Source organism: Aquarana catesbeiana, linkage group LG03 (genome assembly GCF_042186555.1).
Source record: "Aquarana catesbeiana isolate 2022-GZ linkage group LG03, ASM4218655v1, whole genome shotgun sequence".
NCBI classification, from domain to species: Eukaryota; Metazoa; Chordata; class Amphibia; order Anura; family Ranidae; genus Aquarana; species Aquarana catesbeiana.
In genome coordinates, this window is record NC_133326.1 from 603,207,865 (window position 1) to 603,234,788 (window position 26,924).

Below are 26,924 nucleotides of genomic sequence, written 5' to 3' on the forward strand. Positions count from 1 at the left end.
AACCGCACCGCAGCCCCCCCGGACATATGTGAACTGGCTCCATTGGGTGCATAACATTATGTGAATTTTATATATGTGAACCACAGTGGTTGCACCGCATCTAAGCCCTCATTCACATTGGAGCAGTTTGTCATTTAATTTGACAGGTCAAATCGCATGACAAGTTGCAGCCTATTGCCGGCAACGGCACTGTTCCAATCGGTGCGATGCAGACTTTGCGAAGCCGCACTGATTTGCAAAAGTAGTTCCTGCATTATTTTTGCTGATTTCAGGCGCGACTTCAATAGACATCTGTGCATGAAACCGCATCTGAAATCGCCCTGACCTGCTACTTTGAAATTGTGCTACTTCATGTGAAGTAACATCAATGTGAACCAGGGCTAAATCGTATCCTATCCATGCAAACTGATTGCAGAGTGTATGTTAAAGTAATTGTAAAGTCTCATTTAAAATAAATAAAAAAATAAATAAAAACAAACATGTTATACTTACCTGCTCTGTGTAGTTGGTTTTGCACAGAGTGGCCCAGATCCCTCTTTTGTGCTCCTGGCCCCTCCCTCCTGTTGAGTGCCCCCACAGCAAGCAGCTTATTATGGGGGCACCCGAGCCGAGTCACAGGTCCCTGTGTCCATTCAGACACGGAGCCGCAACCCGGCCCCTCCCTCCTGATTGACAACAGCAGGAGCCAATCACGCCGCGCTGCTGTCTCAGCCAATGAGGAGGGGAGTCCCGGGCAGCAGAGACACTCCTGCAACAGGTTCAGATAAGTATTAGGGGGGCTGCTGCACACAGAAGGCTTATTTATCTTAATGTATTAGGATAAAAAAAAACTTCTGACTTTACAATCACTTTTTTGTTAACGACACCCCACAATTGGTTTACAAAACGCATGATTTGCGGAATCAGATCGCATGGGAGTGAATACCCATGTGATCCAATTCTGGTGCAGACAAAAAAAAAGGGTCCTGCACCAGTTTGGTGCGAATGGTGTGATTTAAGCCATACAAATTTGCACAGGTAAGTGTAGCGATTTCTGTGTGACCCCGGGCACAGAAGACACAAAGCATGTCTCTTCTGCATACAAATCCTGACTGTTCACCCTTTTTTTTTATTTTAGCCCTAAAGTTACACTTTACCTGAATATGTATATTCTATAATTGCAGAAACACGAATGCCCTATAAACACTATCCAGAGTGCCAACAATCCTCCCCACACACACTGCTCCACTGATCATAGACCGATCCTTATACCCGCACCGCTCTATACACTACATCCATTCTCTTCAATCACACACCCCTCCGGCCTCTAGTCTGCAGAAGTGAAGGAAGCTCCGCCCAACGAACTGCCTGACCAATCAGATTGCACCAAGCCAGGGAAGTGTTTGTTGTCTATAAAGTTTTTCGAAAGAAACCCTTGATGCTTCAACGTGATTGGTTGTTGGGTTTGAATGCAGGGCGGTTGGAGCGAGAAGTGCAGCGATCTGCGGAGCGAGAACATGGAAGCGGCAAAGACGCTGAGTGCGCAGGGTGAGCTATACCGGAGGGGGGGAGGAGGAGGACGACTGAACACCGGGATACATCATAGAGGGGAGATATGCTTAGATACCGAGTGCTGGCCTCGTGTACACACCTCTCCTATACCCACACCCACCTATCTCTACTATACACAACACAGCCCTCCTATGTATACCTGATGTATGTGTACATTGGAGATGTGTGTATATACAAGAGGTGAATCGCACACACACACCCTATGTGTTTTAGTGTGGTGATTTTTTTATATATATATATATATATATATATATATAGTTGTGGGTCATGCACTTCTTTAGTGTGATAACACATGGGGCAGCCCATTGAAATGAATAGGCCTCCCTAAATGCGCTGCACAAAAAACACGATCTCTGTAAAACACGTAATCTTAACCACTTACGGACCGGAAGATTTTTTACCCCGTCAATGACCAGGCCATTTTTTTGCGATACGGCACTGCGTCGCTTTCACTGACAATTGGGCGGTTGTGCGACGTTGCACCCAAACAAAATTGACGTCCTTTTCCCCTCCCCACAAATATAGCTTTCTTTTGGTGGTATTTGATCGCCTCTGCGGTTTTTATTTTTTGCGCTATAAACAAAAAAAGAGCGACAATTTTAAAAAGAAAATCCAACTATTTTTTACTTTGTGCTATAATAACTATTCAAAAATAAAATGTAAAAAAAAGCAAATTTCTTCATCAGTTTAGGCCAACATGTATTCTTCTACATATTTTTGCTACTACAAAAAAAAAAAAAAAAACGCAATAAGTGTATATTGATTGGTTTGCGCAAAAGTTATAGTGTCTATAAAATAGGGGATAGATTTAGGCAGTTTTTTTTTTTTTTTTGTACTAGTAATGGCGATCAGCGATTCCCCTATTTTTGAGAACCAGTGACATTATTACAGTAATCAGTGCTAAAAATATGCACTGTTATTGTACTAATGACACTGGCAGGTTAAGGGGTTAAGACCAGGGGCGATCAAAGGGTTAACTGTGTTCCCTGGGTGTGTTTACTAACTGTAAGTGTGACTGGGGAATCAGACAGATCTGTCTTCCTGCTTAGCAGAAAGACAGGATCTGTGTGATCTCCCCTGTCAGAACGGAGATTTGCCTTGTTTACACAGGCAGATCCCTGTTCTGTCACTGCGGGGAAGGATCACGGGTGGCCAGCTGACATCGAGTCTGCCCCACCCCCGGATTGTTTCCCCCACTAGACAGCGGGCGTGCGCACAAATCGCCGTGTAAGGCTGGGTTCACACTGCTGCGGTGCGGGAGCGCTGCGAATCTACTGTGGGTTCCGGCATTGCACCGACTCACACGGCAGTTCACACTGCCATATGCGAATTGCTGGGGAGTGTCATACAATATTAACGACACCCCCAGTTCAGCTCGCATATCGCACTACGTACTGACAGTTCAGACCTGAATCGTATCGCATAGGTGTGAACACCCATGCGATCCGATTCTGGTCCGAACAAAAAAAAGGGTCCTGTGCGTGTTTGGACCGAATGCGGTGCGATATCAGCCATACTATCTGTACAGACATTTGCATGTGATGTGAACAGCAGTGCGCTGTGAATCACATGCGATGTCTGCCACCGCAGCAGTGTGAACCCAGCCTAAGAGCTAACGTACAATGACGGCGATTCGTGGGATCAAGCCACATTGTCACAGTACAACTGTGGCAGCTGGTCCTTAAAGTAGAACTATGGGCAAAACTTTTATTTTTTTTTAATTTTTGGATAGTAAAAGGGAGGGTTATAACCCCTGTCAGATTTTTTTTTTTTTTTTTTCCCCTTCTCTGTCCCATTGCGGAGATTTTTCTTCACTTCCTGTCACATAGCCAAACAGGAAGTGAGGAAATCTCTGCAAATTAAAGGAATTTCTTGGGGACCCCCAGGTCACCAGAACTAGTGTCCCCATTGATAGATTTCCCATCTATTACTTTTCTGGGGACAACCCAAAATTTGGGGTTTTCTTTTTACTTTCACTTTCAATGATAATGGTAAACAGGATAAATAGAGAGGGTGAATCTCCTTAACGGGGGCACCAACAGCAATAAAAACTGACAGGGGTTCTAATCCCTCTCCACTCTATCCAAAACTAAAAAAAAAGTTTTGCCTTTAGTTATTCTTAGTTAAAGCAGACCTTCAGTAATTTTTTCAACTTTCCATCTATTAAATCTTCTGCCCTTGTTGTTTTAACTTTGGATAGTAAAACACTTTTTTTTTCTGCCAGTAAATACCTTATATAGTCCACTTCTTGTTTCTTGTCTAGTAAAAAGCCTAGGCTTATGACATCATGGACAGCTCTCTCTCACTCTTGTGAGAGTTTGCCAGGAAGAGAGGGGGGATGAATCATAAGAGGGCCAATGAGAGCTGCAGAACTGGAGGTGTGCCTCTGTAAATCCAGGAAGTGAACAGGCAGCAGCTTCAGCTGCCCATAGTTAAAATGGTTGCAGCCAGACTCAGTGCAGGGAGATTTCTGCAACATATTTGGCATTACAGAATCGCACTGTATATATAAAATAATATGCAAAGTGGTTGGAGGGAAGCTTCAGAATGGCAAAGATGTTTTTATTGCAAATTATGTGAGCAGACTACAGATCTGCTTTAAAGAGGAAGTAAACCCTGATGGGTTTTACTTCCTCTCCCCCTGCAAAGTAAAAGCATAATGTGCTAGTATGCATCGCATAAAAAAACATCATAATAATCCATAATAATAATGTCAGACACATAACCCACGTATCACACAATACATATATAAAAGTGCATGATTTTTACAACATATTGCAATAAAATTGATGGAATGATCCTGACTGTAAACATGATAGTGGCATCAACATAGCTCGACGTGTTTCGTGGATGACCTCCACTCATCAGGAGCAGATGCTTGATATATATCTATAATAAGTTGTACACATTAATAATCGGTCTCAATGTAAGAGCGAGGGGGAGGAAAATCAAAAGTATGGAAAATATCCACCCATACTTACAATCTAGCTATGAGTCTGAAATAGAGTGATGAGAGCTGCATGCCAGCCAAACAATTCACTATCCCCGGGAGTTGAGGTGGAAAACCCAAGATATTTGATGGTAAAACACTCAGGAGACGGATGTCCCTGGGAGAGAGGTCCCCCATGGATGGTCAGGGGTGATGTGAATGGCATATCCTTTTTCTAGGCATACCTAGAGGAGTTTACAACCTCTTTAAACCGGGTACACACAGGCCAAATGTCGGAAGGCATCGGCCACTGCCTGGTTAAAAAAAATCTGGAAGATAATGATTGTATGGTGTATAAAAATGATGAAGTGGAAAACAGTTGTGAAAAATGAATTAATATAAAATTGCAAATGTGAAAGATTAACCACTAGACGACCAGCTCACGCAGATATACTGCAGCAGGTCGGCTCTCCTGTGCGAACCTACGTACCTGTACTTCAGTCCATGCAAGGAGGATAGCGGGAGGGTGCCCACGGGTCCTGCGGACTCAATGTCCGCTGGCGACCCCTGTTGAGAGGCAGAACGGGGAACTGTATATCTAAACAGGGCTTTTCCTCGTTTTGACAGATGACATGACAGAGATCTACTGTCACCAGTGATCGGGAACAGTGATCTCTGTCATGTTCCAGTAAGCCCATCCCCCCCTACAGTTGGAACACACGCAGGGAACACGCTTAACCCCTTGATCGCCCCCTAGTGTTAACTCCTTCCCTGCCAATGTCATTTTTACATTGATCAGTGCATTTTTATAGCACTGATCAATGTAATGTCACTGCTCCCCAAAAAGTGTCATTTGGGGTCAGATTTGTTCACTGCAATGATGCAGTCCCCCTAAAAATCTCTAAGGCTGCGTACACCTGAGCGTTTCAAAGTCGCACGTTTTGACTGCGTTTTTGCAGCAACTTTGTTCAGGTCACCAATGTAAAAGGAAGAAAAACGTCTGTAATCTACCCCAAAGAAGCTCATGTTCTTTTTTGAGCTTAGGGCATTTTTCAGGCATTTTGCTTCAGGCGACAAACGCTCAGATGTGAACAAGTGCCATTGAAATGAATGGGATTTTGCTTGTTGGCTGTTTTTTCAGGTGTTTTACGAGCGTTTTATAAGCTGAAAATACTCAGGCGTGAATGCAGCCTATATCTATCCCATAGTTTGTAGACGCGGTAACTATTGCGCAAACCAATCAATATATGACTATTGCGATTTTTTTTTTTTTTTTTTTTTAAATATGTAGAAGAATCAGCCTAAACTGATGAATACATCTATCTATATAATATTTTTTTTTTTTTTTTTTTTTTATTGTTGGTCTTTTTTTTTTTGTATATAGCGCAAAAAATAAACACAGAGGTGATCAAATACCACCAAAAGAAAGCTCTATTTGTGGGTAAAAAAAAAAATTAGTCAATTTTGTTTGGGTACAGCGTCGCATAACTGCGCAATTGTCAGTTAAAGCGATGCAGTGCTGTATCGCAAAAAATGGCCTGGTAATTAAAGGGGGAAATCCTTCCGGGGCTGAAGTGTTTAATCGGGAAAAAAAATATTCAATATATCTGTAACTGAAGTGGACCATTCATCAGTAGAATTTCATTCAAAAATGTAAGTGTTAAGAACATTCGTTTTGTTTTTCTGATTACTGATGGGGTCAAAACATTAATTTTCTCAAATTTCCAATATATGGTTTTCATTCGAGAAAGTCCATTCACTCCAAAATAAAATGTTAAAAGCAAACTTTTTTTTTTTTTGTCATTCACCATGTCATTGAATGTAGTGACAAGAACTTTCATATGAACATTCTCATTCGAAAATCTACTAGTGTATTGCTAGATTGAGGCTGGGACAGGTGGATGAGTAGAAGGGGGGGGGGGTCCCTGGGGAACATAGATCCAATAGATCTAATTAGAGCAATAGATCCAATGCCTTCTGTGGCACCTGCAGAAGGTTAGGTCACAGATCTATTGTCCATGGCCAATAAAGCTGAACTCCAGGAAACAAACATTTTCTCTTGCAGTTAGGCTGTCCCAACACTGCAAGGGTTGAATGCTTGTTTAAGTCTATGGACATGGAAAAGCAGATTTACTTTACCGTTGTCAGCTCCTGTAGGCACCTCCGTGCTGCTAGATTAGTCCCTGCAGATTTCTCTCTCCTATGTTCTGGCAGTCTAGGTGAAACATTTTTTGCATTTTGAATAGAGTAAGGAAGGGTTGTAACCCCTGTCAGTTTTTTGCCATTTGTGTCCCATTGGAGATGTTTCCTTCACCTCCTGTCACTTAGCCACAACAGAAAGTGAGGGAATTCCTGTTTGTCACCAGAATCATCAAAACTGGTGTCCCCTATTGGAAGAATTTTCTCTTACTGTAATGGGGACAACCCAAAATGTATGGATTTTTTTTCTTTTTCACTTTCTGTGCTCAGCGAGGACAAATAGAGAGGGTGACTCTCCCTAATGGGGACACAGACCACAATAAAAACCTGAGGGGTTTTAATCCTTCTCCACTCTATCCAAAACTAGAAAAAAAAATGTCTTTGGTTATACTTTAATGTATAAAAATTGTATATTCCCTTTTAACGTCTGCTTGTATTTATTCTGATTATATCAACAGAAGAACGTCGTAGGAAGCTGCAGGAATACCTGACAGCAAAGGGGAAACTGAAACCTGAAAATAACAAGTGAGTTTAAGTATTTTCCTGTTTTCAATATATTTTTATCCAAGGTTTATAAACATAAATAATAGCAATTGGCACAATTTTCATCAAGGAAAGGAAGTACATAAAATCAGGTTCTAGTGTGATTGCAATCTAGAGACAGAAGCACCATATCAATGGCTCATGTTACACCTCTTTATTGTGCTATAACAATCATTTTAAGAAGTAACGAGTTCAGAAGAATAAGAGAACGAGAGGTGATGATGTGGGTAAGTGTAGGGGGTTGGAGAGGGGTGTGGGTGGGAGATTTGCTGTGGTGGTTCTGGGTCATCTCCCATTCTGACTGGACGTCCTTTGGAACGAGCCACTCAGGGATCGGTAGTGCGGTGTGCTGCTCCAACACACTGCATCTCTGATCACGGTAAAGAGCCTATGACGTAGGCTCTTTATCATGTGACCAGCTGTGTTCAATCACAGCGTAACTAGGAAGTGCCGATTATCGGCATTCCTCTATTCACTGCTGACAGGGCGTGAGTAGAGGAGAGCCGATAAGCGCCTCTCCTGAAGGAGGGGTCTACAGTGATAATCAGTGCAGTGAGTATCAGATCAGCGATGCCCACTAGTGCCTATCAGTGTCCTTCAGTGAAGGAGAAAACGTATTATTTTTTACAAAATTTTGTAACATAAAAGAAGAGAACTATAAATAACAATTTAGTTTGGGTACAACGTTGCATGAGCGCGCAATTCAAAGTGCGACAGCGCTGAAAGCTGAAAATTTGGCCAGGGCAGGAAGAGGGTGTAAGTGCACGATATTGAAGTGGTTAAAGCGTTTATCCCAAAAAAAAAAAAAAAAGGATCCTGCTCATTGTAAAGCTTTTATTCAGCACAGTACTTGTGCTGTGTAATTTGGACCCCTGTAACACCTAAAAAACCTGGCTGATCCTGCCAGTTTCTGCCACCCTCTCTGTAAACTTACTGCTGAGCCCTGACACTAGTCAGTTTACGTGCCTCCGTCATCCACAGCTGTGTTCTTCTGTGTCTGTCTCCTCTGTCCGCCCTACCCCCTCCTGCTGTAGGAATAACAAATATTTATGTATACTGTCCGTTCTGTATCTTAATTCAATGCCCCGCTGTCTATGTTCTATTTAAAAAACAACTCCTTTACTGTATCTCACGGCTGCTCCTGGCGGTCACATGACCGACCGTGTCGCCTCTCACCTCGCGTCCCGCTGACATCAGCGGGGGAATCTCGGCCCTTCCCGCTGCATCTGTCAGACGGGCAGAGAGGAGAAATGGCCGGCCACATGAGCGCAGGGAGCCGCCGTGAAACACAGTAAAGGAGGTCTTTTTTTTTTTTTTTTTTTTTTAATAAAACGGACAGCGGGCACTGCATTAAGATACAGAATGGATTATGTGCTTTTGTGAAGGTGGGTTAACAACCACTTTAAGTAGAAAAGTCAGATAATCAGAATCAAATGGTCAAAGTCTCTTAGGCTGGCCATACATTATACAATTTCCTTATACAATTTTCTTTTGGATTTACCAAAACCATATAATATAAGGTCAAACCTAAACACTTTCAATTTGTATGTGATCAGGAAGGACCTTGCACTACATAGTTGAAGGTAAATCTAAAGGAGATTGAGTAAGACAATTATATAATGCATGGCCAGTAATGTATAATCCAAGGGTTCCATATCCATTCAGATTTATGCAATTTGGCCTTAAGACATCTTCAGGCAGTACAGCTCCATTTTATTCTTCACTTGTATTGTTGTAGGGGTGGAAGACCACCATACTTTGGTCAAGACTTGGTGCTTTAAAAAGGAAGCTTATGAGGTTAAACTGAGCATTTGTTTGCTGTTTAATATTCAAGTTTAGCAGGACTTCCCTCAAATCCTTTGGGATACTTTTTGCTAAAAAGAGTGTAGTATGCCCCATTCTAGAACCTACTGATGAAAAGGCAGGTACACCATATGTCATTGTGGGAAAAAAATCACCTAAATATCCATAGTAATACACATCTCCATTGCATCATTAGCTTAACACGATCTGTAAGCCTCTGAAATAAAAAATGAACAAAGCATATCCTTCTATAGTGTGAACTTAGCACCTAGTGTGATTTTCTGTCTGCTCTGTCATTCCTCTATCTTCTGTTAGTCTTTGCCAACAACAGACAATCCTGGGAGATGACCCCCCCCCCCCTTCCCAGCACGCAAAAGGTGATTGACAGCCTCAGCTGTGCATGTTTCCCTATGAGACTGTGTAGGTGGGTACGGCCTTTAACTCTGCTCAGGACTTCGATTACACTCAGCTCGATGCTTTTTTTTTTTTTTTAAGCAGACAAGGGATGCCCCATAGTAAGTCTATGGGTGATGTCCAGCTGACTTAATATAAGGACACCTACCTGTCCAGGGATCCCACAAAGTCCTCACCTGAGCCGGTTCTTCAAGCGGCTTCAAGCGTCTGCATCTAATAAGGGAAACAGGAAGTGAAGCCTTGCGATCTCACAGCCTGTTTCCTACTGCTCAATGTGTGAGTTGCGCTGCGCCTTGTGAAATGGTCCCGTAGTCTTCTGGGACCTGTGATGTGTCCCAGAAGACATGGGGGCCTCTGGCTCAGTTTGTCGTGGCGATCTGAGCTGGAAGTAGGAATGGGTACCTGTCAAAACCAGTTACCCCCCTCCCCCAAATAGTGCCAAATTAGGCAGGGGAGAGTGAAAACAAGTGGAGCTGCGCTTTAAGCTTAGATTTAAACTGGAATTACATCTTAAGAGATGAAAAATGCCATCCTTTCTGAAATCTTCCCAAGTAACCACTGACGACAATGATCTTTTAAATCTTTCTGTGGGTGGAGGGAGCCATTCTTTCCAGTGACCAGACCTGCAATGTTAAGGCGCATTCTTCTCACCGATCACCAGTGTAATGGGGTCTTTCTCTCATTGACCACCAGTGCAAGATGACCCTCCCCCCTCTTCCACTGACCACCAATGTAAGGGGCCCTTCTCCACTTACCACAAATCTAAGGAAGCTCTACATCGACCAGTAGTAAGGAGGACACTTCACTGGTCACCAATGTAAGGGGGCGCTTTTCCAGACACCACCACAGTTTTCACTGACTGCATTTTTAAGGATTTGTTCTATCAAACAAGAAAATACTAGGTTTTACTTGTCATAGAGGAATTTAAGACAAAGCAGGAAGATACACTTGTAAAAAGGTTTACGTATCTGTCATATGTTGACATTTTATATATTTGTTTATATATTTTAATTATGCAGACCATACCTAAAGGACAGCACCAACTTACAACCCGCAAGGTGGCAGCAGCCTTCTAAACAGGTAAACTAAACATGTAAACAAAACAATTTTACATACAACCCAATACTCCAAAAGGGCTGGCACGCTGTGCAAAATCTACATACAAATAGAATGTAATGATTTACAAATTTCAGAAAACTAATATTTTATTCAGAGTAGAAAACATATCAAAAGTTTAATCTAAGAAAATGTACCATTTTAACAAAACAATGAGGTAATTGATGGCAGTAACACATCTCAAAAAAGTTGGGGCAGGGCCATGTTTAGTACTGTAGCACCCCATCTTTTACGAACACTCTGTAAATGTCTGGGAACTGAGACCAGTTGCAGGAGTTTTGGGAGAGGAATGTTGTCCCATCCTTGCTGATTTAGGATTCTAACTGCTCAACAGTCCTGGGTCTTCTTTGTTGTATTCGTTTTGTTTTAAGATGTGCCAAATATTTTTAAATGGGGAAAGGTCTGGACTGGGGCGGTGGGGGCAACGGCGGTAAAACGGCGCTATTTTTAGCGCCGCTTTACCGTCGTTTTTGCGGCGGTATTCGGCCGCTAGCGGTGCGGTTTTAACCCCCGCTGGTGGACGAAAAAGGGTTAAAACCGCTCGCATAGCCGCGGTATTGCCACGCTGCCCCATTGATTTCAATGGGCAGGAGCGGTGAATACACCGCTCCTTCACCGCTCCCAAAGATGCTGTTTGCAGATGTTTTTTTTTCTCTCCTGCCAGCGCACTGCTTCAGTGTGAAAGCCCTCGGGCTTTCACACTGGAGAAACAGCAGCGGCAGTTTTAGGTCGGTTTGCAGGCGCCTTTTTTAGCGCAATAACGCCTGCAAACCGCCCCAGTGTGAAAGGGGCCTTAGGCACCTGTACTCTTCTACTACAAAGTCATGCTGTTGTCATGGGTGCAGTATGCGGTTTAGCATTGTCCTACTGAAATATGCAAGGCCTTCACTGAAAAAGACATTGTCTAGATAAGACCATATGCTGCTCTAAAACCTGGATATATCTTTCAGCACGGTGCCTTTCCAGATGTGAAAGCTGTCCATTCCATACTGATCAAAACCTGGTACCCCCCCCCAAAAAAAAGAAGTGCCAAATGGGGCAGGGGAGGGGTAAAACAAGTGGAGCTCCATTTTTAATGTTCAGGAAAAGTAAATGCCTTTTTAATCTAATCTTATAGTGGTATGGTCCACCACTTTCTGATTCCTCGGCGAGAGTGATGTATGATCACACTCAACCTCCTATCCACCATTGCCTCATGGTTTATCCACGCCACACATCCCAGAAGGCAGCGTTTCAATGAGGGATAAAGTATTCTGAGAATACTTCAATGAATTTAATGAGGAATGGAGTACTTTGTTCCTCACGGCATCCTGCGCAAGTTGCAGGTATTTGAAACCCAGCAGAGCCCTGTAGTGTTTACATATGCATGGGATCTCATGGTGTGGATGCACAGGAAAAATGGTGAGAAAAGCTGTCTCCTCAATCAAGAGTATCAAGATGATAATGCGGGGACAGAGCAGCTCAAGAAGCAACTGGAGGGCCGCACTATGCTCATAAAACATTAGCTTGACATGTCTGATCTACATAAAATTGAATAACAAACTTGCTTTAGGAGTGGGATATTTTGTTACCTTAAAGATGTTTCCTGAACAGCACTGAACTATCAAATTGAGGGCTTTAATTATACTCCTCTACTTGGTTTCCATCCAAAAAACATGCATGGTAACGGCAACTATTTAAGCTCATTGTTATTTTCTTGAGCTGTTTTTAACGACTTTCTGTTTAAATCTTACAGCACTTACAGAAAATCCTTTCTTAATCCTGTCTTGTTTTGTGTGCTATTGCACATGTGCCATCACTTTTTTTTATTCTTTTATGTTTGCCTATTTTAAAATTAGGTCAGAGAGAAAAAAGACGTCCCCCCTAAAAACACAAGATTTAATTCTGAAGCAAACAAGAATAGGGCTTTAAATACTGGGCTTCTTCAAAGCAGACCAGCTGTGGGAAAAGTAACTGCCCAGCCACATATCTTATCCAGAAAGCCTGCATCATCTAAAGACAATGTACAGAGAGTGGGATCTGTCCTTCCTCGGCAAGCTATACAGTGCAAAAATGGGACTGTTAAGTCACTTGGAAAGAAGTCCTCTCTTACAGCTCACCAAAAGGCTGAAATTGGGTTAACTGTTGTCCTGACCAAAAACCAGCACGGAGATAAAACCAGAGTTTCTGATGTGCGTTTGGTGGACAAAGCATCTGCTTCTGAAAAAGGTGACATCAAAGGCACACAGACAAATGATTCAGAACTACGAACCTTACATCAGCCCTCTGTAGGGATTTCTGTAAAGAAAAGCCAAGCACTGCCTTCCAAATCAAAACCTTTGTGTCCGGAGACAAACGCCCATCAACCAGCGGGTAAAACCATTCCTAGACATATCCGTATTGTCTCTAGAGTAAGCCAGCCTGTATCTAGCATTGGGACTCCAACTGAAAGGAGTTTTGTTATTAAATCCTCCAGAACAGATAATGTGAGGCCACTGGCTGCACGTGTGGATCAGGTGAAATCTGCAGCCCTTAAGCCAAGCTGTGCCATTAAACCAAATACAGCTGTAAAGACTACTACTTCATCAGCCACAGCACAAAAGAAATTCTGCCCTCATCCAGTCTCTACTAACAAAACTAAGCAGAGTAGTTCAGCTTGCACCTCTAACAAAGTGCTTCCTGTTCAGAACCGTCACACCATCAATAAGCCAGCAGTCTGGCAAAAAAACACAAGAACACCTGTCTCCAATAGACCAGCTCCCAGACCACAGACTGGCGGCACTAACTGGATAAAAGGCACAGGCAGCAAGCCAGTAGTAACCAATAGCATGAACCAGACCCAGAGCTCCACTTCTTCCAACCTACCCTGTGTGATGGTCAGTGACACCACCAGCAAACCACAGACTCCCAAAATGACTGTAGAAGATCGTAGGTAAGTGGAAAAACTTTATATTGTAAAGGTACAGCCATGCAGAAGAGTTCCCTTTTGTGTGCATGCCAATGATTGCAGAATCACGTAATTCTTCTTGTTGCTTATTAGATCTGCATAGAATTTGACTTTAAAATAGGCCATCATGCAAAACTGAACTCCTTTTTTTTTTTTTTAATTGTGCTCTGTACAAATGCGTTACATCTGGTGGTAATCATTGGTCCTGCCTGCTGCTTTGTAGTGTAAAAATAGACTAATTATTGCCATACGTTTAGTGTTGACACCCTTCTCCCAGTGCTGCGACTGAGAATTACGGAGCTCAGAATGCTGTGATTGCGTTGTGTAGTTGCCCTCTGCTCCGTTCTTCTATTTACAAAAAGCCTTGTATTCTGTTCATGGAATGCAAGACAGTCTGTGAATGGACATGGGAAGATGCTGTCATTCACCTGCCCCTCTTCTCCCCCTGTTCATTAATTGAGAATGTCTTGAAATATGGGCCAGCCATAACAACGCTCAGCTGCCTGAGACTCTCCGCCCTCATTGGCTGATACAGCAGCGTGGTGCCATTGGCTCCTGCTGCTGTCAAAGTCAGTGAGCCAATGAGGAGAGAGAGGGGTCAGGGCCAAACTGTGGCTCCATGTCTGAATGGACACCCAGAGCAGCGACTCGGCTCGGGTGCCCTCATAGCAAGCTACTTGCTGTGGGGGCACTCAGCAGGGGGGAGGGGCCTATAAAGCAGACGAGGGACTTGGGAATTCATTGGTGGGATCTTTCCACTGGAAATCTTATGTCTGGTCCACTGATAGTACTTCACACTAAGTCACCAACCCAGAACAAGTATACAGATTAGGGTTCATTGTAGGGCTGAAACTATTTATCGTTAATGAGAATCATCAACAACGATTTTCATTATCGATTCGTTGGTCTGCACGCACCTTCCTTCCTGCCTGTCAGTCCTGCCTCCGTCCAAGTGTTGCACAATCCCCTGTGTACAACCTGCTTTCTCAAAGCGGCGCTCATTTGACCGGGCACGTCCGTGTCTCTCCTCCTCGCTGACGTCAGTAGGGTATTATCAGCCCCGCCCGCTTTGCTGCCTCGAGGGAACAGAGAGAAGAGAAGCAGGGGTGAGCGTTGAACTGTGATAAGGTAGCGGCTTACTTTTAAAATACAGTGGCAAAACATTGATTTTTGGTATTTCTGGGAGGACAAGTGTCCCATCATTGGTGTTCGGGGGGGGGGGGGTAATGCCCCATTATTGGTGTTCCAGGGGGGTGGAATAGTGCCCCATAATTGGTGTGGGGGGGGAGAACAGTGCCCCATCATAGGTATTTCGGGGGGAATGGTGCCCCATCATAGGTATTTCGGGGGGAATGGTGCCCCATCATAGGTATTTCGGGGGGAATGGTGCCCCATCATAGGTATTTCTGGGGGGAATGGTGCCCCATCATTTGTTTTCCTTGAAGGGGGAATAGTAGTGCCTCATTGGTGTTCCGGGGGGGGGGATTCTTGTTCTATAAACCCCATCATGACAGGATACCTGTATGTGACCTGTGTAACACTTTGTATTATTTTAACTGAAAAAATGGCATATTACGTTTTTTGTTTTTTATTTCTGATTAATCGAAAACATAATCGGCCAACTAATTATGAAAATAATTGTTAGTTGCAGCCCTAGTTTATTGGCTTTTGTTTGCTGCATGCTTGTTTGTTATGAGCTTTACTAAAACCAGGCAGCTTTGGATTTAATGGCATTTTTGTAGGGCAGAAAATATGAGCAAACTGGAGGGTTTTTCTTATATAAACAATGGAAAATAGGTTAAAAAAAAACTGTATATACTTGAATATAAGCCGAGGCACCTAATTTTACCACAAAAAACTGGGAAAATGTATTGACTCGAGTATAAAAGATATATAAAAGAGGCTCAACAATGCCCATTTGCAGCCTCACTGTGCCCATTTGCAGCCATAGGTCCCCCAAACGTCAAACTCGGTAGTTAAGGTTTCCTAGATGCCTCCTAGCTGCAGCCAAAATTCGGGGTCTCTGGACCCAAAGGGTCCTGAAATGACATTGCTGCAGATGGACACAGTTGACTGAATTTGGGGCCCCGTATCTCAGGGCCACTTGGTGCTAGGAACCCCATATTTGGTTTGCAAACCCACTACAACATATCCAAAGCTGGGGTTCCTAGCATAAAGTGGCCCAGAGATACGGGGCCCCAAAATCGGTTCGGAAAATGTCAAGCACTTTTCTGCAGCAGAGAATGACATTTTCCAAACCGACTTTGGGGCCCTGTATCTCGGGGCCACTTGGTGCTAGGAACCCCAGCTTTGGATATGTTTGTAGTGCTAGTACCACTGGGTTTGCACACCAAATTTGGGGTCCCTAGCACCAAGTGGCCCCAAATTCGGTTCGCAAAATGTCATTCTCTGCTGCAGAAAAGTGCTTGACTCGAGTATAAGCCGAGGAGGGGCATTTTCAGCACAAAAAAAGTGCTGAAAAACTCGGCTTATACTCGAGTATATACGGTAAGTGATTTGCTATTTGCACATTGAGAATTAATAGTGAGTGTACACTGCCCTGGATGTACCTTTTGCAGAATGGGAAATCCAGAGATGCCTGGGTAGTAACTGTACTTTATAGAAAAAAAATCCTCCTGTGGGAGGGGCTTAAGGAGCCTTAGCGGGGACACTAGAACTGCACTCACTAATGCCTTAACCATAGGCGGGAGCTGCATGTGCATGTGAAATTAAACATTTAAGCCTAGGTTCAGACAAATGCGATGCCGGAACCGGCACTGTTTCCCACATCTCTCCCGCAGGCAGTTCACGCTGCCCTCTGCGAACCGCTGCCTGTGTCAATACAAAGTTAATGACACCCCCAGATTGGTTCATATATTGAAGTGCGAACTGTGAACTCACACAGAAATCGGATCGAATGAGTGAGAACACCCATGCGATCCGATTACAGTACAGGGGAAAAAAAAAAGTCCCTGCACTATTTTCCTGTGAATCTAATGCAAGTTCAGCCATACAACTGTGTGGCTGAACTCGCATTGCACAGACATCACATGCGATTGGCATCGCAGTGCCGGTGCGAATTACATGCGATGTCTGTGTGAACCCAGGCTAAGGCAATACTCCTGACTTAGAAGCGGGCAAAGCACTTGCACAGTTAACACTTGGTATGTGGCTGCTTTCGTATATTTGTTCAATCTGCATTTGTGGATTGCATTGTGTGTAGATGTGTTGGACGTAAAAAAAAAAAACACAAAGTAGAAGAAATTTAGCAATATTCTTTTACTTTGAAGGAGGCAACTGGAAGAATGGCTTAGGTCAAAGGGTAAGACTTACAAGCGGCCACCAATGACGCTGCCACCTAAACAGCCCCCTACTGCGAAGAAAAAACAGAACCTCAACCCTTCATTGTGGGAGGGAATAGAAGAAGAGGAGGAGCTACTGCTACTGTCCACAAAAATCAGCCAGACACTTGGCGAGTGCCTGGAACTCATCGATAAGGTAAAGTGTGAATGTATATGTATGTATGTGTGTGTGTGTGTGTGTGTGTGTGTATATATATATAATGTATAAATTTATATGTATATCATTTATTTATTTATATATATTTATGCTCATAAGTTTACATACCTTGGTAGAATTTTTGATTTCTTGCCCATTTTTCAGAGAATATGAATGATAACGCAACAAACTTTTCTTTCACTCATGCTTAGTGTTTGGCTGAAGCCCTTTATCAATCAACTGTGGTTACTCTCTTGAAATCATAATGGCAACAGAAACTACCCAAATGATCCTGATAAAAAGTTTACATACCCCAGTTCTTAATACCGTGTATTGCCCCCTTTAACATCAATGACAGCTTGAAGTCTTTTGTGGTATTTGTGAATGAGGCGCTTTATCTTCTCAGCTGCCCATTCCTCTTGGCAAAAAGCCTCCAGTTCCTGTAAATTCTTGGGCTGTCTTGAATGAACTGCAGGTTTGAGATCTCCCCAGAGTGGCTCAATGATATTGAGGTCAGGAGACAGAGATGGTCACTCCAGAACCTTCACTTTATTCTGCTGTAGCCAATGACAGGTTGTCTTGGCCTTGTGTTTTGGATCATTGTCATGCTGGAATGTCCAAGTACGTCCCATGCGCAGCTTCCTGACTGATGAATGCAAATGTTCCTCCAGTATTTTTTGATAACATACTGCATTCATCTTGCCATTAATTTTGACCAAATTTCCTGTGCCTTTGTAGCTCGCACATCCCCAAAACATTAGCGATCCACCTCCGTGTTTCATAGTAGGAATGGTGTACCTTTTCATCATAGGCCTTGTTGATTCCTCTCCAGTTATGTAGTGTTCATGGTTGTGGCCAAAAAGCTCAATTTTGGTCTCCTTACTCCAAATGTATTCGTGCCAAAAGGTTTGAGGCTTGTCTCTGTCCAGTTAGTGTATTATAAGCGGGATACTTTGTGGCATTTGCGTAGTAATGGCTTTCTTCTGGCGACTCGACCATGCAGCCCATCTTTCTTCAAGTGCCTCCTTATTGTGCATCTTGAAACAGCCACACCATGTGTTTTCACAGAGTCCTGTATTTCACCTGAAGTTATTTGTGGATTTTTCTTTGCATCCAGAACAAGTTTCCTGGCAGTTGTGGCTGAAATTTTAGTTGGTCTACCTGACCGTGGTTTGGTTTCAACAAAACCCCTCGTGTTCATGTTTTTGTGTTATCATTAATATTCTCTGAAAAATGGCTAATCGTAAATTCTGCCAGGGTATGTAAACTTATGAGCACAACTGTATATACATATTATAAAAAGACTGAACTCCATAGTTAACTGCTATTTTATTTGCATAATAAAAGGATTTTTTTTGTTTTACCCCCCCCCCCTTCTTCTTTTTTTTTTTTTTTATTTTTATTTATTTTATTTTTTTTTTTTGTTGACTTTAAAAAGGAAAATGCCACAGACAAATCTTGGTGATGTGGCATTTTCAGGCTATTAATCTCTGGTGAGCATATAGAGGTGGTCTACCTTAATGTAGCATAGAACAAAAAGTTCCCCGTTATGCAAACCTTAAGACTCATTAACTCTTTGCCTACCATGCACTTTTACCCCCTTCCTGCCCGGGCCAGTTTTCAGCGCCGTTGCACTTTGAATGACTTATTGCTCGTTAATGCTACACTGTACCCATCTGACATTTTTATCATTTTTTTTTCCCACACAAATAGAATAGAGCTTTCTTTTGGTGGTATTTATTCACTCCAGTTTTTTTTTTTTTTTTTGCTAAATAAACCAAAAAAAGACCAAAATTGTAAAAAAAAACCAAAAAAAACCCCAGAAAACGTTTATCGTAGTTTGCAGATTTTGCAAACCTGTAATTTATTCTCCTTCACGGATAGGGCTGCACTGATAATTAAGACACTGATCATCAGTGCCCTGATGATCAGTGTAGATGTCCCTTTCACGCAAGTCTCATCTCTCCTCATGCTATTAGCCTGATGGAAGGAATGCAGATAACCGGCTTGTGTTTACATCATGATCAGCTGTGATTGGACGTGGTAAAGAGCCGCTGATTGGCTCTTTACACTAATCCTGTGATCAGCTGTGACTTGAGGACACAGTGATCATAGAGCGCGCCGCAGCGGACGCATGACGGGCGTGATCGTGGGAGGACATCAAATGATGCTCTCCCAGAACTAACCAGCCGTGCTGTAGATGTCATTTGGCTATAGTCAGCAAGTGGTTAAAGCGGTAGTAAACCGCTGGAGAAAAAAAAAAAAAAACCTGCAAGACGATGGCATAATGTGCTAGTATGCATCGAATACTTGCCTTAGAACAAAGCCCCCGCAGCAGCGCCCGGTCACTGTCGAGGGGGATAACCTGTTCCCCTGGCTTTTCTTCAGGGTTTGCTGACTCCAGCGCTGTGAGTGGCTGAGCCGCAATGACGTCACTCCCGTGCATTAAAACCCCTCGATTCTGGCAAGAAGCTTCTGAGCACATGCGCCGGTGGCGGCGGCATGCAGGATGAATATCTCCTAAACCATGTACGTTTAGGAGATATTATTTTTACCTACAGTTAAACCTTATTATAGGCTTACCTGTAGGTAAAAATCAGCGTGGCGTATACAACCGCTTTAATTAAAGTAATTCTACAGGCCAGGTTTTTTAATTAATTTTTCTATGTAACAAACATTTTGTACTTGCTCTGTGCAATGGTTCCGCACAGAGCAGCCTCAATCCTCTTTTTTTTTTTTTTTTTTTTTGGGTCCCCCACTGGCAGTCCTGGCTCCTCCTCCAGTAACCCCAATAGCAAGCCTTTCGCTATGAAGGCACTCGAGCAGGCTCAAGCTACGCTCCTGCTGTAAATGGACATTGACCATTCACACACGGAGCTTGGCTTAGGAAACCCCCCGCTCTCTCCTCACTGGCTGTGATTGACAGCAGCAGGGCCCAATGGCTCCTGCTGCTGTATGAGCAGAGAGAGACCCCAGAGAGCTGCTGCTTTCATACACATCGCTGGATCCAGATGGGGCTCTGCTAAGAGTAAGGGGGTGGTGCTGCACCCAGAAAGTTTTTAACCTTAAGGGATACAATTTATTAAGGTTAAAAAAAAAAAAAACCTTGAGCCTTTGGAACCACTTCACAGCTACTCTGTCCTTTATTTTAAAATGTTAAAACATGGAACCTGCAACATGAAACACAGTACAAAGCACATGTGTGGGTGTCAATGAGCCATAAATGGCCCCCACACCCAAGCACACTGATTTTTGGTATTATATTTAATGTCAAAGTATAGAAAAGAAAATTGGGAAATCGGCAGGGCTTTCAGCTTACGTTGATGAAATAAAAGGCAGTTTCAGGCTTCCTACTGGTATATATTGGTCAGGTTCCCTTTTTAGCCATGCATATAACAGCATTTATTTAATAAATAATAACCTAGTCCTAGAGTACATCAAGACTTATTTGTTAACAACTTGCTATTTTTGTTTCTAAAGGGTGTTCCATCAGACGATATCCATGCTGCTCTAGACAAAATTCCTGAAAGGAAAAAGTTTGCAAAGTACTGGGTGTGCAAGGCAAAGCTCCTAGAAAGGGAGGGCATCACTGACGTAGTGGAGCTGTACAAGCAGGGTGTCCAGTGTGGAGCTACAGTAAGTTCTGACGAATTCTGAGAATACATGTATTCTACCAAAACAATCTACTTCAAATGAAAATTTGCTTGTCTCTGGTTTGTTTTGTATTTTATGCTGCTATGGCTTCTGCGCCCCGAGCCCACCCTTTTGTGAAGCCTATTCGAGCCTAATCACGTGCTTCAAAAAACACCCCCCCCCGCCAATGGAATCCATGCGTCCGGCCCCCAGGGGGCCAAATGCGTGGAGGTGGCGTCCGAAATGGATGGTCCGCCGCTGATTAAAAGGATGCATACTGTGTCATCACTTTTTAATCAAATATTTTAATCGGCCTGGATAAAAAATCCAATCATAGGAGAGTCGATAGATATGGTTAAGTGTATGGTGCATCAGATTACCTTTTCAGTCTTCTGAACATTTTTCTCCCAGAAATTGATTGAGCATACAATTGTATATACTGTAAGTGTTCCTTGTATAAGCACCGTAAAGAACAGTTGGAGAAAACCCTGGCCCTGCGCATGAAATTTAAAACCTTAATTTGTGTGTTTGTTGGTACATCTTTAAGGTTGGGTTATATTTCAAGAATCCGGGAAGTTAACTAAGCTTTTTGCGCAGGAAACTGTCATAAGTGGTGTGCGCCACATTAACTAAGCAGATCTGTTTCAGGTCTATCTGCACCACCATACTAGTTTATTTTTCAGAGTGAAATAAAAACTTGCATAGATCTGCCCTTAGTTAACAGAGGGAATGAGGCAGCTTTCCATTTAGACTGCCGCAGATTCCTGCAGCAGTCTAAATGCTGCAGATTCCCGCTCATGCAGTGAATAAACTACATCAGCACAGCCTGTAGGGTTAACAACCCTCCTCATCCAACCCACTCTAAAAGCAGGGGGTTGTGGGCTGATGGGGGTGGCAGAGAGATCAGAGCATGCAGCAACAGCACTCTGTTCTTTGTTCTGCCGTGTCAGAGAGGGATAACTGAGAACTGATCGCTCCTAATTATAAAGGGGCTTGTGCCACTTTTGATAATTCCTCCCAGTGTGTCTAAATTGTACTGCAAACTCCACCTCCCAGTATCGCTATTTTTTTCTGAAAACAGACCCAAGTCCCCCACTTGCAACTGAAGAGTTTTTATCATTTTTCTTTTTCACTCCATGTTGTGATTTGGCTATTCGCTGTTTGGTGTAGTGTAGAATCCCTTTTATTGACAACTCTTATTAAAATGTAACAAATATTATGTAATATTATGTGATCAGCATTGGAGTACTGGGTATGTAACTTGGCATGCTTTATGTCAGCTCTATACATAGGTAGGTCTATGAGCTTATCGCAAATACTGATTAAAATGTTGTAATTATATTTTATTTTATAGCCAATTGATGAGTTACGAGAAGTTGTCTTTGATATTATGAAGACTACAAGCAGGAAATCTAAAGGTAATTGACTTCCTCATCTTTCTGCGGTTGAGTGCTATGTGTAATCCTCATTTCATGATTCCTTTTGTTTGGTGTTTGCAGTTGTTACCTTTGGACCATTGCCTAATGAAGTCACTGCAGTGGACAGTGAGCAGCATGAGGAGGAGGATATATACTGTCATGCTACACCAGTCATAAAGCCTGTGGATGACATGGAGACATCGTGTTTTGAAATGGGCATGTGTGACCAGGGCTCTGCAGTCAAATTCCAGGTTGCCTGTCTCTCCAGGTAATGGGTTCCCTTTTTATCTTTCTCATTCATAGAATTGGCCATAGTTCTGCAACACTGGTTGACCCATTTGGTTTCACACTTCACTTTTGCGTTATTGTAAGGTTCAGAACTCTGATTTCTTACATGTAATTAGTTGGCTGTACCATGTATATTATGGGCTCACCTAGATATTTTAGGCATACATGTTAATTCTCCATTCTGTTTTGGCGAATTAAAGTGATACTAAAATCTTTTTTTTAATTTTTAAATAACAAACATGTTATATTTACCTGCTCTGTGTAGTAGATTTGCACGGCGCAGCCTGGATCCTTATCTTCCTGGGTCCCTCTTCGGTGCTTCTGGCCCCTCCCTCCTGTTGAGTGCCCCCACAGCAAGCAGCTTGCTATTAGGGCCCCTGAGCCAAACCACAGCTCCCTGTGTCCATTCAGACATGGAGCTGCGACCTGCCCCGTCCCCTTTCTCTTATTGGCTGACTGACTTTGACAGCAGTGGGAGTCAATGGCACCGTGCTGCTTTTTCAGCCAGTGAGGAGAGTCCTAGGCAGCCGAGACACTCCTGCAACATCGCTGGATCTAGATGGACCTTGGGAAAGTATTGGGGGGGGGGGGGGTGTGAGGGGGGCTGCTGCACACAGAAGGCTATTTATCTTAATGCATAGAATGCATTAAGATAAAAAAAACCTGCCTTTACAACCACTTTAAAAGAGAACTATGGGTAAACAAAAAAAAATAAAAATATTTATACTCAACTAGGTGGATGCTGCTTCGGTCCCCTGCTGCCTCTAAGAACGAGACACTCGAGTGATCAGAGGGTGCTCATTTGAGCGCTGGTGCTGTGCATGGGGCGGGGAGCAGCTGGCTCAGGCTCACTGAGAGCCTGAGCCATCTGTTGGTCTAGGCATCTGGGTGGATCCCGACATTAAAGTTGGGATCCCTCCAGAGTCTGGAGTGACGTCAGCTGTCTGCAGACTTTAGCCTGCTGTCGGCTGAATATGGATCACAGGGGTGGTCCTGTGTCCTACAGGAGAAGAAACCCTACTTCTCCTCTTTTAAATGCCATTTGTTCTTTCCAGTGCCGAACTTAGAGATGCCAAGTCAGGTAGGCTGTTTGACAAGAACTTTTTTCAGTCCTAGGTAGAGGCACCTTTCGCTTATTAAAAATACCTGCTTTAATCTGTCCATCCACAAAACTTTTAGCTCCTGTCCATTGCTGTTAACTGGATGGGCAGAATGCAGCAAGTGTGTGCAGCAATTTTAGATGGAGGTGAGGCAGCACTATGTAATAAGCAGACTTTTCATTTTAGTGCATGGTCTGCTTTAATTGTTTATAGCAAAAATGCAGATCTCCGCTCCAACTTTTTTAGCATTTCAGGAAATAAAAACCAAAACAATAGTTTTAGGTAGCAGCACCCCATTTCATTTCCTCTGGTCTTCAAAACTTTACATTTCCAGTGTCAGACCAGTTCTGCAAATATTTAGTCTCTACTATCTTTGCATAGAGCAATGGAGATAAAGGATAAATTAGGGCCCATTTACAATAGTGTACATGTTCTATTCTTTGCTAAATGAGCTGCTTATACCAAAACTTTACATGCTCTTGCTGCTGTTTTTGCTTTGATACATTTTCTCCTCTTCTTCTCTTCCGCCTCATACTGCTCCGTTGCTGCTTCCTGTACCTGCCAGGACCTATGAGGTCCTGCAGGAGTCTCTGCTATGTGCACATTTTAGAACTACACTCTTGAGTGCAGCCAAGAGATCACTGCCCTTGTTCCCTTGTCGGCAGAGCTTTGGCTACATCAGTCACCATTGTGGAGGAAGAGGGGAGGCATGGCTTTGGCTCTGTATCCCTCTCTAGGAACTGCTGCATAAGATTAAAATTCTAAATAGGAGTGTGCACATAGTGGAGACTCCAGCAGGACTCTGCAGGTCCCGGCAGGCACGGGGGGGGGGGGGCGGGGTACCCATATACCTGGAGTCAGACAGCACACATGGGCTATAATTATGAAACTCGGAGGAGACAAATTAGAAATGGCAAACGCATGCATGTCCTGTTATTGGCAGCTCATTTATCAAAACAAAATTATTTCAATGTTGCTTTAAAGCATTTGCACTAATATCAGTTGTGCCCAGGCAGTGAGCTGTAGAATGCTGTTCCTGTCCTAAATCAGTTGTTCCTCCAACCTCTGAACATGGGGGGGGGGAAACACTGTATTTCAATGGGCTCAACAGCTAGTATGGGAAGATTGCAGAGCAGTGAGTTGCAGCTGAAAGCAACCACCTGATGTCTTGTACGTGAATATTTTTGTGGCTTGGCGTCATACTGGTAAATGTACAGGGTTTTAAATTCAATACCATTATTGTGGTAATGCTGGCCTACCAAGGGGGAAGTGTACTTCTTGGAGGGGAGGAGGAGAGACTGCAGTTTTACTTCAATCCTGTAGATGGCCCTGCAGGTAAAATGTTAATCTTGTGCCTTTTAATGCATCAGTAGAATGAGTGAAATCATTTTTTTTTTTTTTATGAGTTTGTGTAGAGGAATACCCTTTTATTCAACATTTATAAGATGTTCATATATTGCATTTCCAGCAAGAAGAAAAAGAAGGATGGAGGCAGCCAGGAATGGAAGTGTCTGACTCCAGTACGGAGGTCACAGCGAATCCATCAGTCGGCAGTTCAGTATCCAGAAGTAGTACAGGAACATGACACTGTGGTGGCCTCTCTGGATGAGCTCCTGGACATGGCCGACACAGAGGCTTATCTGTATGTGAGAAATGGAGCTCTGCCAACGGAGGCAGACCACACCATTCTTAGTATGGTGAAGCAGGACAATTCAGAGGGTCAAAATGAAAAACCGGCGTGATATAAATAAAGTTGTGACAATGCCTCAAAGTAATCAAATGAGCTTTATGGAGCACAGCAATCTCTGAACAAGACATATATTTTTTTTATGTCTAACTATAATCTGAAATGTGATCCAGCTTCAATTAATGTAACCATACTACAGGCTGTGTAAAAAGAAAAGGTGAAATGCCATGTATATTTACATCATAAATATACCTCACAGGACACATGTCAGCTGTAAAAGTTTTACCTTTTTTTCAGTGTCCTAAAAGATGGTTGCTTTATGTAACTTCACTATGTATGTGAGGAGAAATGTCTTGTTACTTTAAACTGCATGAGATCATTTATAGCCAATTGTGTGTAGGGCACTGGGAAGTCACTACCGTCTCAGAACCACAGGCAGTAGGCTCTGTGCCAGAGCATTGGTCAACAACACTCTTCCTGTCAATATTATATATGGACAAAAGACTGATGACTTCATTCACTTATAAGTATATAGGCGCTATGCACCTGATGAACACCGCATATATTTGGTATATGCTGTCTGTTCAGATAATGTGTATTACATTATAACACGCTGTACTATAAATTAGTGTTGCATCTGAACTGCAGAGCCGCTATGGTACATGCAATTTTGTGGCCACCCATAGTATTGATCACTTGTAGAAGTGTGCATAGAGCCATGTCAGCTGTATGCACTTCAGTAGTGCATATATTCATATACTGTATGCATTTTAGGGTTCATAGAATAAACCCTAAGTCTTCGCTGCAAATCTAGTTTACTTGTTAGATACTCTTTACAGTATTACAGCTATAAAAAGAGCTGCACCACTGTCTGATGATATGAACCATATTCATGGTCAGGGTTGACCTCTGTCCTAGAAGGCCAACTTTTAATATAAAGTTTTAAAGAATTGCGAGCTGGACAAATCAAGGCAATATGACTTGTTGGAGAAATGCTGTATGGAAAGTCTGTCTCCCCAGTATGGTTTCAGTAGCATGCTATCCATCCGTGGCAGGTAGAGCCTACTTCAGTAAGGGACAATTGCTACATACTTAATCTCATTTGGAATCTAATGGTATGTTCTGTCTAAACATCGGTATAGGGTTTGCACATATCTGATGCTTTGTGTGCATTGCATGTTCTGTATTTCATTGCTTGGGCGCTAATATAAACTTGTTCTCTCTAAGCATTATTCAAACTAATGGCCTGAATTCAGAATATAAAGCAGCATATACTACAGGGAGAGTAACATTTTGCTCTTTCCTGTAAAGCAGGGGTGACCAATCAGTGGCCCGCGGAGTGCTCTGACGTGGCCTGCGACCTCCTTATCTGGGATTGGCAAGCCCAAATTGCGGGTTGCCGACCCGCCATCCCAGAGCATCAGGGTTGTGAATGAGGTTGGCGGTAGGTGAGGGGTCAGAAACAATAGGCAGAAGACCTGGGAGACTCCTTTTAATTTGCCATTTAGTAGAAGCCCTTTTATCATTGCATCTACATAGGACACCTTTTTTCTTCAAGATATTGGAGAAAGCTAATTATTTATGTATTTTGCACTTAAATAATTCTTTTAACCTTCCTGGAGGTATTTTTGAAGATGCTTTTCAGTGTTTTAAAAGAGAGGTATTGTGTGTTTGTAAAGTATATACTTTTATGTGTGAGCATATCCGAATGGATATTAAACCACTAACTTGTAAGACTTGGAGTTTACATTACTATTCAGGGTGGAACCTGATATTTTTGAATAGGACAATAAAGCTTTTTTTTAAGTAAATATCAACG

The 26,924-nt window shown here is 42.9% G+C and overlaps 1 protein-coding gene across 1 annotated transcript; it reads left to right on the top strand.

The window, feature by feature from the left end:
• Window positions 1–1,403: 1,403 nt before the first annotated feature.
• On the top strand, window positions 1,404–26,916 carry CKAP2L (cytoskeleton associated protein 2 like). Its single transcript, XM_073622118.1, has 9 exons — window positions 1,404–1,527; window positions 7,138–7,204; window positions 10,459–10,519; window positions 12,394–13,466; window positions 16,772–16,979; window positions 20,460–20,615; window positions 21,967–22,030; window positions 22,112–22,298; window positions 24,887–26,916. The coding sequence occupies exons 1-9, from the start codon at window positions 1,449–1,451 to the stop codon at window positions 25,158–25,160; spliced, it is 2,169 nt and encodes a 722-aa protein (XP_073478219.1). The 5' UTR covers window positions 1,404–1,448; the 3' UTR covers window positions 25,161–26,916.
• Window positions 26,917–26,924: the final 8 nt, after the last annotated feature.